Source organism: Gorilla gorilla, chromosome 2 (assembly GCF_029281585.2).
Source record: "Gorilla gorilla gorilla isolate KB3781 chromosome 2, NHGRI_mGorGor1-v2.1_pri, whole genome shotgun sequence".
NCBI classification, from domain to species: domain Eukaryota; kingdom Metazoa; phylum Chordata; class Mammalia; order Primates; family Hominidae; genus Gorilla; species Gorilla gorilla.
The window spans coordinates 95,020,906-95,038,645 of record NC_086017.1 but is presented as its reverse complement, the minus strand read 5'-3'; the positions used below and the strand labels follow the sequence as shown (position 1 = coordinate 95,038,645).

Here is a 17,740-nt window from a genome sequence, read left to right as displayed (position 1 = left end):
TGTAGATATGACAAATTCACAAATACCTTTCATAATTTCTTTATCTAGTTCACACTTTATTCCCATAACATAGTAACTAAAAGCTAGGAAGTATTATAATACAAATAATTACTCCCCAAGACATACTTTTTATATAATCTTAAATATTTTATCTATTTACCATTAGGTTTCTTCATAATTTAAGGTTATGGTGGTATAAAATGGGAATTACCCAATTCTCCTTAGGAAAACTTTCATTCAATAGAAAATGAAGGCATCCTTGTGAATAAACAATCCCAGTTCTTTTAAGCAGATCCCCCATTCTAGACTCTTATAATACTTTTGACTTTCATTTTGTTTGGGGAGGCCAGACAAGAGCACAGAGGTCTAGCAGTGCATTCACTTATGCTTATTAGTTTAGAAGATGTTCATCTCAGAGATTATCTCTCTACATTGTAAGATGACATCCTGTGGAACCATTTTGAAATTCTGTATCGATTCTGTCTTCCACAGATAAAAGACTTGCAAAATAACAGAAAACACAAAGAGTTTTCTCTATAATGTTGAGTTTCCTATTAGGGTAAAACTTGAAGTTTTTATGATCTAAGTAGCAGCAAGGGGGATTTATTATGTGAGAAATAAAGGATATAAATTACCTTTCCCCACTCAAAATGATAGGTATGCAAAATTACAATTCTACAAGGAGGTATTTGGTTAAAACTCTTAGAGTAACTTCATTACTTTATATCCGGGTTTTCATTAGAAAATATATAATATATGCTTCAGAGATGGCATTACAAAATCCTTAAGAAACATAACTTACAATTGCTTATACAGAACACCGGATGATTTTTGATGAAAAAAAATGCAATCCCTTATAAGTTTTCTCTTATTTGCCTTTCCAAAATGTAAAGGTATCTGAAAGAAGCTATAATTATTACCAATAAAATATACCACAGAGATACCAGTGTACTAAATATAGATGGAGAGTGAAATAACTTTGTTTGTTTGTTGTTTACTTATTTTGTTTTAAATAACTGTTTTATTTTCGACTATCAGGTAGCACCAAGATTACGGGAAGGCACAATTATCTTAATAACATCTTGAAACTTGAAAAGATTAACAGACAGCCTAATTGAGGTCACTTTTCTTGAAAGGGAGGTAAATTAGGCAAACAAAATTTCCTTTCAAGAGAAAGCTTTCTCTTTTCTTTTGTTTAAAAACTTAATGCAATTAGTAATATTTCAAATAATGGTTAGAAATAAATGATTTTTCTTGAGATCACATATTTGCAGCATTTTACACTAAATCAACCCAAACTGTACAAAAATGTTACCATTTTAACTTCTGACTCTAATAATAATCAAAGATTTGGTAAATAAAAAGCCAACTATGAGGTTTTAAAAAACATAATAAAAAATTTGAAGATATCAGAATGTAATATATTATCTTAAATGTTACAGAAATGAGGTAAGTAATAAAGTGTGATCTTGCTCCTTAGGAAGGTTTTTATCTACTGTACAAAAATACTGCTGAAAACAATGATACAAAGTCAATATAAACTTAGTTGGTTAGTAAAAAATAATACCACTAGGAAACGAAAGCTATGCCTTACTTAATGCACTTCTTGTATGAGAGTATTTAATGAACAGAACAGGACCAACGAAGCCACTAAGACACAAAGATGACAGAACAGCACCACCTAGTTCCCTTTATAAAAGTTTCCAAACATGTATGCATCTCTGACTTAGGAAAACTTAATATATTTCAAAATAAATCATTTAATATAAAACTATACTCTAGTCATTTATCACCTGCAAGACTGCATTTACTTGAATTAAAGTTTCTTTTAAAACCAAAAGAAAGTAAAATTAAAGTTAATGGGTAAGCACAGGTTTTTCTAACAGTGGATTGTATTACTGTGTATAATCCAAATAAGTAAGTCCCTAAACTGAACCATTATAAATGCTAGACCACCATCATTATGATTTCCAAAGTATATATATATATACATATATATATACATATAATTACAGAGTTTGCTTATCTATTTTAACATGTATATCATCCATTCCAGAGATATCACTAGCCAATAAATAGTAATATTCAAAAATACCATACAATCTGTTAGAAATGTGGTATCATTCCCATCTTGGGATCATCAAAGTTAAATATTAAAGGAAGTAAAATATGATGCCAAGAATATTTGTAGCCTGTTCATATGATGTGTGTTTCTCTCCAATGTTTTAAATAATTGCATAAAAATTCATTTTATTTTTAAACTTCTTAAATGGTATCCCCATGTATTCTTCAGCTTTGTTGACCAGGTGGTTAATATTTCAAACATATTGAATAAAAGTTTAAGGAACAACATTTAACTGACACTTTCAAAAGCCAAATTATGTCAGTATAGGTTTTAACCAAGCATGATGTATTGTAATATAAGCAAGGCGGGAGTTTTAATATATATGACACAGTGTAAGGAGCATTGTTTCTAGATAGGACACTTTAAAAATGTTTTCCCTGAGGCATCAGCGGCTCTTTAAATGAATGTTGCTGGTAACATCAGAATTGCTCAAGCAGAACTCTAGGTCTAAAAAAACTAAATATTGTTGCTTGTTACATAGTTCCTTCTCACAGACCTCTTCTCCCCTACATTCCCTCTGCTGACCTGGTCACCCACTGTTCTGGACCACTGAGTCTTTATGAAATTAAATGAATCATCCTCTCGAACAAATCAGTTAGAATAGAGCATTCTTGAATATTTCTTTTTCACTTGTCAGGTTCTTTCAAGTTGTATTAACAATAATAAAAATAAAGAAACTGGCATCATACTGAGAACGTTTTCAGGATAAACGACTGGAGGAAATGAGAGCTCTTTAATCTAACCTTAAATTTAAAAAAAATGTTAAAAGCCCAGTGAGGTTTACAGCATTGTTGTAAAGCAGTGATTTCACATCCTCATTGATATATCTGCATTCTGTTGCTGTTGAAAGATATTACTATAAAAATAAAATGTCTAATTTTGATTCAGAAAGGCATTACAGGCTGGGCACAGTGGCTCATGCCTGTAATCCCAGCACTTTGGGAGGCCGAGGTTGGCGGATCACCTGAGGCCAGGAGTTCGAGACCAGCATCACCAACATGAAGAAATGCTGTCTCTACTAAAAATAGAAAATTTAGTCGGCGTGGTGGCACGTGCCTGTAGTCTCAGCTACATGGGAGGATGAGGCATGGAATTGCTTGAACCTGGGATGCGGAAGTTGCAGTGAGCCAGGATCATGCCACTGCACTCTAGCCTGGGCAACAGAGCAAGACTGTGATTCAAAAAATAATAATAGTAATAAAAGAAAGAAAGAAAGATAGAAACTAAGAAAGGAATTACATATTTTGATTTGTTTATTATGTGGCCAACACTAGACTGTAAACTCCATAAGGGCAGAGACTCTTTCCATCTTGTTCATTTATACATCCAGCATTTTACAACATTGCCTTCAAATAGGTATTTGTTGATAAATGAATCAACGAATGAATAAGTTATGCTTCAGAAAACCAAAGGCTATGAAGAATAAAATGACCACAGAAAATTTTCAATGTACATGAAATGCACAGAAATATGAAATCAAACTCAAAACTGAAAAACCTTATCCAGTCCACTTCCTAATAATAAAAATGACAAAGGAATCAATTTCCTAATTTATAGAATTGATCTATGGATGTGATTTTGTGAGAAAAGTATGTATGGCTCAAACTCAGGCCAATGGCTACAAAATTAATTTATAAACTTCATTGACAGAGAAAGAAAAGCTCTGAAATTTACAGAGGCACATATATCACAATAAAAAATCTGTTTACATATGTAAAATCCTTAAGCACTAAACAATGCATAGATGGATAAAAAACGTTAAATTTTAGGAAATGCTATTTTAAGAGCATGCAGTTAATGTTATACTATGTTATAAGACATCTTTAGGTGGAAAGGAAAAAAGAAAAACGCCATCTCTGCAGTTTGCAATCATCCATAAGTTCCTTCTACAATACATCACCAAAGAATGAATGTGGTTCCAACCACTCAGTCTACAGCTGAAAAAACTAAGCTACAAGAGAAGTAACTTGCTCAAGGCCAGTGAGACAGTGACACGGCTTGCCTGAGAACTTAGGTCTCTTGCTTCCCACCATCATGTCTTACTGCTGTAAGGCACTTCCAAAATCAAAGTTTTAATTAGTCCATTGATAGCTCCTCCCTTTACAGCATAAAGAACCCTCACTACAAAATAAAAGACCTGCACCAGACCAATCTCACTACCACTTCCACACGAACCACAATTTGACCATGTCTGCTGCTTGTGTCCACCCCATTCCCCTATTACCAATCCACCTCTATACTCCATCATGGTATGGCTAGGTGATGAGAATTTCCTGGGAGAAAATATCCCTAATGCCTGATCGAATTTACTTTTACCTTATAGTTAGTCCATCATTAAATGATAAGAAATATTAATCTCCCCAGTCTGTCCATACCCATCAAGCATATTTGTTTTATTAAAACATGTACTCTTATGCTGTTGTATCTTTCAGGGATAATATGTTCTGCTTTGTTGATAGTCTATACTTGCACAGTCAATAAAATTGGGTAAAGCAAGATAAAGTTTAAAATAAATTAGTGACTTCCACCAGACCTCTATAATACTATGCAGTTCTTATCTCTCTAGAATACTTTTATTATAGCATTGTAAATTTCATGGTAATTAAATGATATGGAGAAATGGAGTTACTAAATGGTAACACCATTAGTTTTACCTCATCCCTAGCATTTCTATGTTGATAAAAAAGCAAGCCAATGAACATGAAACTATCCTGTATAAATTTTACTTGATTTTCAAAAAATATGTTTGTAAATGTTATTGAACATACAACTTCTTTTTCATGTTACTTATCATGAAATCTTTCCATAAAATCAATACTTTTTGTACAATAGTCTTTCTATAAAATCAGTACTTTTAGTGTAATATTTGTTTGCTAAATATTATGGATATTGTTTTTAATTTTGTGCCTCTGTACAAGAATGTTGGTCTGAAATGCTTTAGCATGTAAAGTAACAGGTAAAGGTGTTTCTTTCTTATAACAAACTGAAATTCAATTTTAAGTGAATCATTATGACTAAAAGTCTTGAAAATAGGAAGGTATAGCTTTTCCTCACAGTTCCAATTTCAGATATTATGTGGCTACACACAAAAAAATTAAGATATGTCATATTTAACCATAGGTTATAGGAATATCCTCAATATAATGAATAAATTCAGTAACATATTAAAATGTTTCACTGAAACAGTGAAATAGTCAACAAAAATTGCAACAAAAACTACCTTCCCTTTAATTCACTAGTCTCTGAAAAGTTGATGAGCAGGGGCCAAACAGAAGCCATGTTAGAGAAGGTTTATTCTGCAACTGTAGCATCATACAGACATGGTTTAACATAAAGCAAGACTAGGTGCTAATAGAAGCTATGAGAGAATAAAATTCTTAATACCAACTGTATAAAGCGGCAAGAACCCTTAATAAATTTTGCTAGTTTATCTTCATTTGACATTTATTTACAGAATATATATTTCTCTATAAGGATGATAGAGTGATTTCCGCACCTGGCATTCAGGTAAATCTTAAGCTAGTCTACTTAATAATATCTTTTCAAATGCTAAGAGTCATGAAACAGTCAAAAATCCAAAAGACATCAGGGAAATTGATTTTTAAAATGTGAAGAAAAACTATATGACTTTTAAGAAAAGTCGCATTTCACTGGGACTTTTTAGAAAAAGTATTCTTAAAACACTTCATGTGAAAATATAGTCACTACAAATTGCAGAGTCTTTTCTCCCTTGGTTTCGAGTTTCCAGTAACTGTACTTACATTTTCTTTAAAAAGCAGATAATATTTCCATCCTACCTCTCTTTATCTTTCAAATGCAAAAAAAAAATCAAATTCAATCACAGCATATATGTGTCATCAATTGCATAAGTATAAATAACTAAGCATTAAAAACACAAATAGACTAACATTTAGAATTTTTAAAGGGCCTTTTAAATAATACTGACAGAATCTCTTCCAGTTAACTGAGAAGAATGCACCCTGAATCTTTACTTCAGGGACTAGTCAGAGAACCTCTACTCTCTAGCTTGGCAGTAAAAAAAAAAAAAAAAAAAAAAAAAAAAAAAAAAAAAAAAGCAGGTCAGTCCACACATAATCTGGTGGATCAAGGTCAGCTTGTAATTCCTCTTTGTTTATACATTTATCCGGAAATGCCAGCTACTCAAAGTAGAACAAGAAGATAATGTGGCTTCACGTTTAACCAAAGTCATCATCAGGAATATTTTTGAAGCTAGAAATAAAATCTTTAGAAAGTAGATTAAAGATAAGGGGTTAAATACCCAAAGATATCAGGAAGATTCAAATAAATGTTTACAGTGCAAATTTGAATTGACTACCCTGACTGAAAGCAATTAATTCATATTTTTGTTAAGTACACCATTATTTAGTATTATTTTTGTTTCTTGGGGTGCATTTATGTCTTCTTCCTGTATATTACATATAAATGAAAAGTCACTGCAAATATTTATTCTATTTGGAGTACTGTATTGGCATTTTGGCAGTTATAATATAAATACTTAAATATTATCTAGATCCAATTAAAGAGTTGTGTCAAGATTAAATCTTTTAGAAGAAAACTAATCAATCAGTGGAATGAAAACATTAAAAAAAAGATAGACCAGACATTCGATTAGTCAAAATACTATAACAATAATATGTGAAGTTTTATATAGATCACAGAATAGACAAAATCAAATGCTCAGTTCTCTCATGAAATAAGAACACATAAATGCTCAAAATAATCAATAGAGGGCAGATGGCATTCTTTTGTCTACTAAAACTAAAACTATAGCTTCAAAAATTATGCTATTGTGTAAAATAATCAAACAAAAATTGTCAAAACATATTTATTATATCAGCTTATAAAACGCTTTTTATTGCCATAAGCATAAATAAAAGAATAAAAGACACAAGTTGCAGTTACAAATTAAACCACCATTTTCTTATGACATAAGGCACAGAGGAAGACACGTAAGTCAAAGGGTACAATTAAGACAAATGCACTCTCATACTCATGTAATATAAGAAAGTATCCCCCTTGTAAGTGATAACACATACAAAACAAGCCAATTCTTATAGCAATCTCTCCACAATTGAAGTCTCTTTAAGAAAAAGATGTCTGTCTCTCTCTGTTGAGTTCAGCATCTCTCTGTACTTCCACCAGTATTCAAATTGCATCCAAATTAAAACCCGAAAATAAAATGTCTCAAATTTGGCAATGCACTGATATTTGGCAGTCCATAAAGATTGCAGGCAATTAATACTGCTTAAATATCTACAGCCTCACATAAAAACCAGCAAAACTTCAAGATCCCACCATAGCAAGATGTGTTAATGGGCTAGTTAAGAAATAGAGTATTGACTTAGGAACAATTTCTGATTCTTCTTTTTGTTTGGGAAAGTGAAAGGAACAATCCCTATTCAGGGTAGGGGATACACATTTTCACTCATTATTTTATTTCAATCCTAGAGCAGTATCTGTTATTTAGAAATAACAGATACTGTATTATGTATCACAATGGTGAATTTAATTCTGCCTTGGCAGGATAACTAGTAAGTGCAGAATGTGAGTAACTGCTTGCTATATTGGAGTCATAGATATATAATTGCCTTCAGAAACATCCTTCTCTGAATACCACCTACACATTAATACATGACAGTGAACTTACAGCCAGACCCCTGTTCTATCCCACATGATCCCTGAAAAGGCTTTGAAATGAGGACACGTGCATAATTAAGGCACATTGAATATCACAGAACATGTAACAAACTAGAGTATTATGAATCCTTAGGGAAACCTCATAGAACTAATACATTTTCTAAAGAAAGCTGCACATGAGTAAAGGGAGACTAAAATGCTAATTAGATCCTCTCAGTGGAAGCTATAGAAAAGTTGATTCTTGAATCCTGAAGTTGGACATAGAATGGAACATTTGTATACAGAAGGGCTGGAGAGGGAAAAAAAGAACTTGACATAAAAGCCCTTGAATAGATGATTTACACAATTCATGAGAAAATAAATGAAGCAAAATAAAAATATAACAGTGGGAGAATTCCAAACCTCCTGAAAGGGTTAAGTATGAGAACTGATTTCGTATTAGAAAGGGATTATGTAACAACAGAGGGAAATACTCAGCCTAGCATATGCTAATTTAGGCAGCTTTGCCAGGCGTTTCTCTGTGTGTTTGGCTGGCTGACTCACATTCCTTTCCCCTTCTTTTTGCCATTTTTATTAAGAGACTACGGAATGGAGCTTTCAAAAAAATGCAATAATAACAATAACAAAAACAAGTCAATACACATTGTACATGTTTTATCCTTGCTAAAACGCTGGGGTGTGCTCCTTGGGGGTTGAAAGGAAAAACACCCAATCTGTACATATTCTGTACATATCCTTTAGCAAAACACTTCTTTATTCTTCATTCCCCATTAATTTATTTTAATGGATCTTCCAAGTCAGTAGCATGGGCAGGGAATGGGAGGGATATTATATTCCTGGAGAGTATAAAGGAAGCCGAGTTACTATTCGGACTTCAGCACATAAAATAGAGAGCAGTAAAGAAATGGCAATTAAATAAAAAGCTTACTATATATTTTTCTTTGCTTTTACATATAAATATTCTAATTCGTAGTACATTATTTCTCATTTAAACTTAAGCCTACAACTCCAGATTGAAAAACAAGAGATGTAAAAGGTATCAGAATGAACGGAAGTTATGAATGTCATGGACACTTTCCCCCATGGGGGATATAGGAGAAGCTAATATAAAATATGAATTTATTAAGAAAATTAGGACTTTTTTTACACACTAAAAATTTTAGGCCTTGATGTTTAAATAAGCATTATGGAAGGCACCTGCATTTTAAAATACAAACAATTTTAGCCTAAAAGCTAAAAATATTTCTTTACAAGAATAAATTAATTGGCTTTATAAATTACGGCAAATCAATATAACAGCTATACACTTAGCAGTCGGCAGCGTATCTTTGTCAGGAAAGGTACTTTCTCATTCTGTTCTCAAGGACAACTTTAGATAAGCAACGTATCCTTACTGTAAATTAACCATCATAAAATATATAAAATTTTTAGAAACTCAATTTGACTTTTTAAAGGACTTTGTTTTCTTATAATGTGAAATTATTTGCACTATTTGATCACATTTAGCTTTGAGATTTTTTTTTCTGAAAGCAAAAGTATGCTTATTTTTATTTTCTAAGCAATGCCTAATGACATCAGTATTTAACCCCCGGAATAACTCCTTAACTATGACTAGACAGGGACTTCTTCTTCAACAATGAAATGGCTGAAAGATAATTTAAATATTCAAGTGAAAATGATTTGCTGACTCAGAAAGAGTTATTTCCAAAGTTGAACAATGACTGTGTTAATATTTACTTCAAAGACCTCTAAAATATAATGTGAATAGTTAACGGCCCCCTCTCTCTATGGCAGATCTTACTAACTTAGCTCTGTATCTATTCAAGTAGTAATAAGTTCTTATCACTCAGTTTCATAAGCACAAAGATAGATGCAGAATACTCAACCCTATTGTCATTTCATAAATTGTAAGACTTGTGTGTGTGTTTTAAGTGGAAGTCTTGTTAATCGTTGTTGCAGCCTGAGAAAATTTACTTAAAAAAAAAAATTCTTAACCTTAATTGAAAGAGTAAAAGAACACAATGAGTAAAAACAAAACAAACTCTTAACTTTTCCATCATTCTATTATACATCCCTGAAAGCCCTAAACTCTAATTACAAAATTAATAAAGATGTTCTTCAGTCTTAAAAATAATGACATACTTAAATGTGTATATATGTGCATATATATAAATAAGTGACTGTGGAATATTTCCATACTCAATAATTACATCCCTGATTTTGACATTAATATTTAACTGATCCCTACTTAAGCAGAATATTTACTTCACTAATTTTTAAATAGGCTGCATGCTTCTAAGATGAAAACGGTTTCGTATATGCTTAAGGAAATCCACTGAACACATTAACAGGACCAACTGGGCTCACTACTTAGTAAAAATCAGTATGTATAACATGTTCAGTTTTTTGTTCTGTGGCAAATGGAATCAAAATATACAAAGCTACGTTAGTTCCTTTTATCTGATAGGGTTTAATGCTATAACAATGGGTTTATAACTCTAACATTTTTAGAGAACATATCAGATGACTTTGCCTATGTGATAAATAATATTGTTCAGATAGGAAATATTCTCTATTGATGTGACATAACACAAATTATACTTAACAACACTAAATAAACTGAAGAGACACTGAACAGTTAACTCCTATTTTGTAAAGAAACTGCTATATTTTCATAGTACAGGAAATGCTCTAATAAGAATGAGATTAAAGGACTAACTCCTTACTCACTGAAGGAAGAACTGGATAACAGAATGCTTCCCAGCCCAACAGTTATTAAGTCCAACACATGTAAAAAATAGCATGGAAATCCTATTTTAATTTTGCTATTCATCTTCATTAAACTGACCTATGTTCCCGATAGTTTGGAAGAAAATTAAATGTTCACCATTCATTGGATGAAAATGTTGATAGTTTTAGTTGGATTTATTTATTCATCTCTAAACAAAATATATGTTCTCTCTTTTGCTTTGTCATAACCTCATGTGATTACAAATACTCTGGATCATTTCTGCTTATTAAAAGCTAAAGGATGTTTTATGTCCACTACAAGCTATGAAAAAGACTTCCCATTTCACTCCCATGCCACATGACTGCTTTCCTGTGAGTTTGCGGCCTCTGCAGAGCACATGAGGCCTGAGATGCCATTTGCATCATCACACAGCAGGGGGCTTCAGCTGCCACAGCTCTAGGTTAATCCTCACCCACCTCTTTACACAAGGAATTTGCAGAAGATGCCTTTCTTGATACTACAGAATTGCACTCCAAAAATGCTTGACATTTTCAAATAAAATGTTGGCAATGAACGTGTCCTTTTAAATATTTTAGGTTAAATCAGTAAATTTAAATTATGTCCTTCATTTTTTACGAGATTAGTTTATGATCTAATCTAATGTAAAGTATCTGGGGTTTTTAATCAAGGAAAAGAAAAAAAATGGTAGGAAAAATGTTAAAAATGACTGATCAGATTGAATGCACTTAAAGATGTATATTAAGAACTATTTATGTGATACTTTAGGATAACTTTCATAAACCAATATAGCTTACAAAATGTCAAAATTAACTCTTATGTGACTTGACAAAGTATGAGTGCTTTCATATTATGAAAAGAAGAGATCATTTAATCCCATCACAAGTAATTAGGACATACCTATTATTCAATCCAACATGACTGTTTATGCATCTACTAAAATGAGGATAAGAAAATTGCATAGCTATGTAAGGCTCAGAGCTTGCCCTCAGGAAGCTTAAGTATAATAATTGTTGGGCACTAGAACTGTTTTAAGAGAGTAAATCAGACCAATATCTGCCAATTCAACAAAGGACTTTTGACTTCAGTTTTGAGTCGGCTTCCTTGGTTTGTGATTTTCCTTCTCTCTACTTCCTCAATCTATTCAGCTAGCTGCTACAGAATAGGTGACTTAGCCAGTGGGTTTAATACAGTCTAATAAAATGAGGACCGTTTCTCAATAAATATCATAGAGCACTTGTCAGCAAGATCAAATAAAACATCCATATGACATTAGGTCTATATTTGATTATTAATGTACCCCCAAATCCTTCATAGTAAATAAGGCTTACTTGTCTCAATCATTGATATACCACAGACTACTTAAGGAGAAAATTTATGTCATTTGGTGTTGATTCCAGGCCACTTTCAAATACATGCTTAGGATGTCTTCCAACATTTTTGCACTTCCATTTTGCTCTTTAAGTGATTTAAGTATTTTTTTCTTTAAGAAAAATGACATTCTACCACTATTTAATTGTGTGACAAATAGTTTTCAAATGTCTTATCTTCTAATGAAGGACACAAGAACAGATCATCTCAGTTGATACTTAGCTTTGTCATATTATGTTCCCAGAGTTCTAATAGTTATAGAAATGGGAAAAAGACAATGAAGTAAGCTTCCACATCTTGATATAAAACTACAAACTCCTTATATTTGCAAAGATTTTCTTAATTACCAATTGTCTGATGTTTGACTATTTAAGCCACAGTTATTGCATTTAAGTATATAGGCTCCACTTTCCAAAGTTTATGTTAATCAAAAAAGGGAGTGAGTAAACTGTATTTCAAGAACTGCATTTGGCATAAGAAATGAGCTTGCCAAGACTAAAGTTAATACATGTAAAGGTAAAATAGTTGGCAAGATATGCTTTTAGGAAGCATAAGTATTTCATTAAGTGTATATAAGTATAAGACGTATTATAATGTGCTTTCTAAAAATGTAAGGTGAGGTTCATGACAGATACTGAGGCAAGTATTATGTACATCCAATGAGATTTAATTTGAATGTATATTCAAATTAAATTGTGCTTGTGTTATATTTTTACTAAATGTAACAAATAATTTACCAGAATATACCACGGCAAAAAACAAACAAACAAACAAACAAACAAAAAAACAAACAAACAAAAAACCTAAAGCCCCAGTATCTGTCTTGGAGGTGCTTTTTTATACGACTAATTCCAAAAAGTAAACACAGTTCTCAACAAAATGAGGTCTTGTATGCATGTATGCATGATTATTTCTTGTTATATTTTGCCCTTGTTTCTTTTTTGCCCTTTCCAGAATTGTTTCCTGTGCTACCCAGGGCACTCTCTCCATCTTTGCAGTGCCCCCTCAGGCATGGAAAGGGATAAGGTTTCAGCAAGGGTTAGCAATTGAACTGGATCTACTGTATAGCCAAGAGAGGACTTAGTTACAGGTGGCAAGCTTTTGCAATCCTTGCAAAGAAATTCATTTCTGTAATGTGTCCCTTGCGCTTACTCCAGATTTTCCTCTTTCTATGATGAGGGAAAATAAGAAAAGACGCATTGTAACTGAACACTAAATGAAATTTTGCTATTTAAGTAGCCTACATTCCAAGTTATACTTTGGCCAAACAAATGTTTAGCCAAAAGCATATGTTTATTCTCTATCTATTATTCATTTCCTAAAGACACGATGAGGATGAGGACAAACTGGCAGATGTTATAGAATTAAGTAAGCCTTTTTAAAAAAACTCATTTTATCATTGACTAGATTCTCACCACTGGCTTATCACTCCACATATTAACAAGCCAGAAAATTGATTTTGCTTCCCAGAAAAAAAGGTAAAAAATATAGGTGATAATATAAAATACAGTCAGTTAAAACACAGAAACATGGAGAAGATATGTTCAAATGAGTCTTCTTGTCTTTAATAATGATACTGAAAGAAAGAGAATAGTAATACATGGGATAAATAAACTGATTAGTATTACTTAAGTGAATATCACTATAGTGCTGATAAAGCTAAAAAAAAGAAGCTATTGACTGACTATAGTATTTGCCTAGTCATAACTACTAGCAGGCAGGGCAGACTCCCTCCAGCCAAAATCAGTCGCTCACTAGTTCCCCCGCCACCCTTTTCTCCCTGCACATAGAAAGACCCGCTAAGTATTTAATCTACGTCCAGAAAATAAAGCCTTCATTTTACAACCTAACCAAGTCCTAATAAAACAGTAGGGTAGGGGAAGAAACATAAATCTGAACCCCGAAACAATGTTTTCAGCCAAGCCTAAGACAAGGAAGGCATGAGCAATTTGAGCAAAAACTGACAATATCAACAAAGTATGATGTGTCTGTGGAGCAGTGTTTGATGAATAAATGTGAGGCAGCCATAAACATGGGAAGACAATCCAGTGGTGCTTTGTGCCCCCTCCTCTTTTTTTTTTTTTTTTAAATCCTCCTATCTCTTTTAGTGTATTCATATGGCCTGATCTAAGATGCTCCTAAGTCCACAGACATGGATGGACTTGTGCTCTTTCCCTGGTTGCTGTATAGAACCTTTATTTATTTATTTATTTATTGGACCTAATGCTGGTGTTGCTGCTGGTTGCAGTGGTGCATTTTCTCGGCTATACTCACACCCCTTCCCCGCACCCCCCGCTCCCCAGTCTGCTGTGAAAAGCAGCACTGTCTTAATCATTGGTTTACATACTCAATAAAAGAGACTCATGCCTGAATGCTGCTGATGGAATCTCTCCGGGTAGAGAAAGAGTAAATCCTCCTCCAGGGTGAGAGAGAGGCACCAGCAAACAGTTATTTCGCACTGCACTGAATAGACAATTCACAGGGAAATGTTGAAGGAAGAGAGGAGGCGACCCCAAGTGCAGTCCATGGCCCACATGCTCTATAATAAATAATTTCGCAGCAGCCCAGCAGTGTGTGCATTGACCGGCCGGGGCCAGCACACACAGATTGGCAGGGAAAATACATCTAGCGGTGTCGAATTTTCATTGCAATCACCAAATTAACTGATTCCCCCACATCACACTCCCCCAACACGGCACACGCCGGCGCGCGCGCGCGCGCACACACACACACACACACACACACACACACAGCAGAGCTGAGAAATGCAAGTTACTGAGAGGTGAAGTAGGGTCTCTGTGAGATTGTCTCAGCGCGGATTAAAAACCTAAGTAACGTGTCAGACACCCGGGTTACTTGTGTGAGGATGGGGGTGTGAACGGTGAGAAATGGGACTCGGCGGCGTACGCAGGGAGAATGTGCTGTCTGCCTTCACGGAGATTCTGGCACACATGACATATCTGAAATTTACACCCAACGTAAAATACACAAAAGTACCACCAAAATTTTCTACACAAGATCTCTACAAGGTCAGTTAGTTAATTCAGGAAAATTCTGCCCACCGCCTTTTTCACATTCATAAATATGCATAAATAAAATTCGGTCCCCAGTCTATATCCCGGAGGAGGGCAGGAGAGAGGATGCATTCCAAGAACTTGCTGAAAGATGGTTCATTGACCTCATTTAAATCCTCCAAAGGCCGACTGGGTTTTGCACGCCAGTGAGTCTACGTGTGTCTTACTTTCAGATGCCTTTTACCCAGGGAAAAATTAATTTGATCAACTTACCTTTCCTGCAAATATCCAAATAATGACAGAAGGGTTAGAGGCAGGCAAATCTAGTCACCTAGCTTAAAAAATATTCTATCAATCATCATTTCACATCCATCCTTGCTATATCTCACACTCAAGCCACATCCCTATACTATTCTTTTCAAAGCAACAATCTTCCGCCTTACAGCCCCTGCCCACCCAGCCCTAGCACGCCGCCCCTGCCTCCTCCACCACCCAAAGTGTCCTCATGCACTCCTGTACTATGCATTGCCATTTATTTCATAATCAGCATCGTCCTCCCATTCCACACAGCCCCCTCACTCCCTCCTCCAAAAAAGAGGGTCTGGAGAAAAGTGAACCCAGATTCCCTAGCCATCCGGCATCCAAACCCAGTGATTTGCATAATAACAGCGTTTTGTGCGGTTTCCCTCCACTGCTGCGGTCGCAGAGGTTCTTACATTTCACGTGAAAGGATAATATTAATTACGGAAAGAAGCGGCAGAGAGAGAATGGAGAGGTAGGAAATCTAAGTGAAAATATCTTAGCAGTAAAGTAACTGCTAGGGAGCATATATTTCTTTGGTTAAAAAAAAAAGAAACGACACAGACTGAATAATAAAAAGTCAATGTGTTGATAAAGTGGGTTTGGGTCTTTTAATTTTTTTGCCTTTTCTCCCCTTTCTTAAATTCTTGGTTTATTTATTTATTCATTCTTTTTTTCTTTTTTCTTATTCTTTTTCCTTTCTTTCTTTTTCTTTTCTTTTTTTTTTTTAAATCCCAGACAGAGTCCCCTCTCTCTCCCTAGGTAAATGACACGTCTCACAACACATTTACCCCCGGGGATGTTATTGCAATGCACACGGTGCTGCCGCTGCTGCTGTTCTCGCCCGTCTTGGTAGCTCGCTCCCAGGCTCTCACACACTTTTTAAAGACACACGGATATGATGATGGTGGGAAGAGGGGGAAAAGAAAAGGCGACCTGAAAAGGGGGAGGTTAAAGAGATGACAAGAGATGGAGAGGGTCACTCAAGAGCGTGATGTGGGAGGTGGCTGGTGGGGGTTGTCGGGAGGGTGGAATGTTCAGAGAGGCACAAGTTGCCAGCCAAAAGGCGTGGGAGGGGGATGCTGGCGGGAATGGAGTGAGATGAAGGAAGCTCAGGTGAATGAGAAGGCAAAAGGTGCCGCGTAAGGGGCTGACTGCTGGGAAGGCAGGGCTGAGCCAGTGTTAGAAATTCGAGGGGCTGGTGCAAACTGCCACTGCCCCCTGCCGCACCAGAGAGTAGGGGGAGGGGGTGGAAATCGCTGGGGACAGGAGGACTGGGAGGGGAGAGTGGAAATATGGGGTGGAATGGGGAAGATGGGGAATGGGCGAGAAGTTGATGTTCCCCGCGCCGGGGCGGGGATTACCTTGTAGCAGGAGCCCGCAGACACTGTAGAAGCGGAGAACGGCGCTGCGTTTCCAAATCATGGTCCCTTCTCTAAAGGGCTGGGGAAGGAACGAGGGGGCAAGTAGATGCTGGTGAGCGGGGCACGAGAGTGCAGGGCTCCGCTGGTGTCCTCCTCCCGGCGCCCGCCGGACCCACCGTCCCCACCGCTGCGGTGTTCGAACCCGCGGACTCGGATCGGCGGCAGCAGAAGCGGCAGCGGCAAAGCACCCGCAGAATGGGGTATCGCGAAATAGTTTCTTCTCCTCCTCCTCCTCCTGCTGGTGGTGCAGCCGCGACAGCCCGTCTTCCAGGCAGGGGTTTGGAGCTTGCCTTCCTCTCGGCGCGCACAGCAAGTCCCAGAGCCCGCCGAGGCTGCCCGAGCAGGTGGTGCAGGGATGCCGGGGTGTCGGAGAAGGTGCGGGCGAGGGCTGCAAGGAGTGGGTAGGTCACGGAGGGGAAGGGCTGGGGGAGAGGGGGAGCAAGCAAGCAGCACTGCCGCTCGCGCCCGGGGTGTCTCGGGGTCCTGGGAGGGGAGGTAGAAGCAGTGGACGCAGCGCTAGTGGCGGTAGCAGCGGCAGCGGCGGCGGCAGTGGCGGCTCCCGGATGCTCCGGCTGCAGCGGCGGCGTGGCGGCAGCGGCAGCGGCAGCGGCGACGGCGGCAGCTCTACGAAGCACCAGACACAAGGGCAAGCTCAGAGCGGCGGAGGCCCCGCCCCCACCCTGGCCAGGGACAGACACCGCCCCCCGGCCAATGGAAACACCCCCGCCCACCAGGTCTGGCCAATGAGAGAAGGGGATGGGTGGAGACAAGCGCCGGGAAAAACAAACAGGCTTCTCAAGGACCCTTCGGGCAGGAAGAACTGAAGCCCCCATTCAGCACCCCTGGCGGATCTTACCTCTTTAGAGATGCTCGCCCGAACTTGCAGGCGAGACAACTGCCTTCATTAATCAGCGCTTTGCACTCAGGAAGGGTTCAGCCAATCGCCACCGCGAGGGGGCGGGGTTAGCCGTGTCCCCAGCATGTTCTGGAATTCGTGGTGCCTGGGCCAGGTCCTGGGTGCGAGGTTCTTCTGCGCATTTGGACTCCTAGAGCAGATGGTGGCTGCACCTGCCCACTCACCAGCTGCAGTAGCAATCTC

The 17,740-nt window shown here is 36.8% G+C and overlaps 1 protein-coding gene across 4 annotated transcripts in view; it reads right to left on the bottom strand.

The window, feature by feature from the left end:
* The window catches only part of CADM2 (cell adhesion molecule 2), a 1,108,555-nt gene extending 1,091,892 nt beyond the window's left edge, over positions 1-16,663 (bottom strand). For 2 of the 4 annotated variants that reach the window (XM_019024501.4, XM_019024502.4), the window contains exon 1: positions 16,582-16,663. In XM_019024501.4, the coding sequence (XP_018880046.1) occupies positions 16,582-16,642 (61 nt within the window). In that variant the 5' untranslated portion in view covers positions 16,643-16,663. The remainder of the gene's footprint in view (positions 1-16,581) is intronic. The other 2 variants (XM_019024500.4, XM_019024503.4) reach the window with 1 other exon arrangement.
* Positions 16,664-17,740: the final 1,077 nt, after the last annotated feature.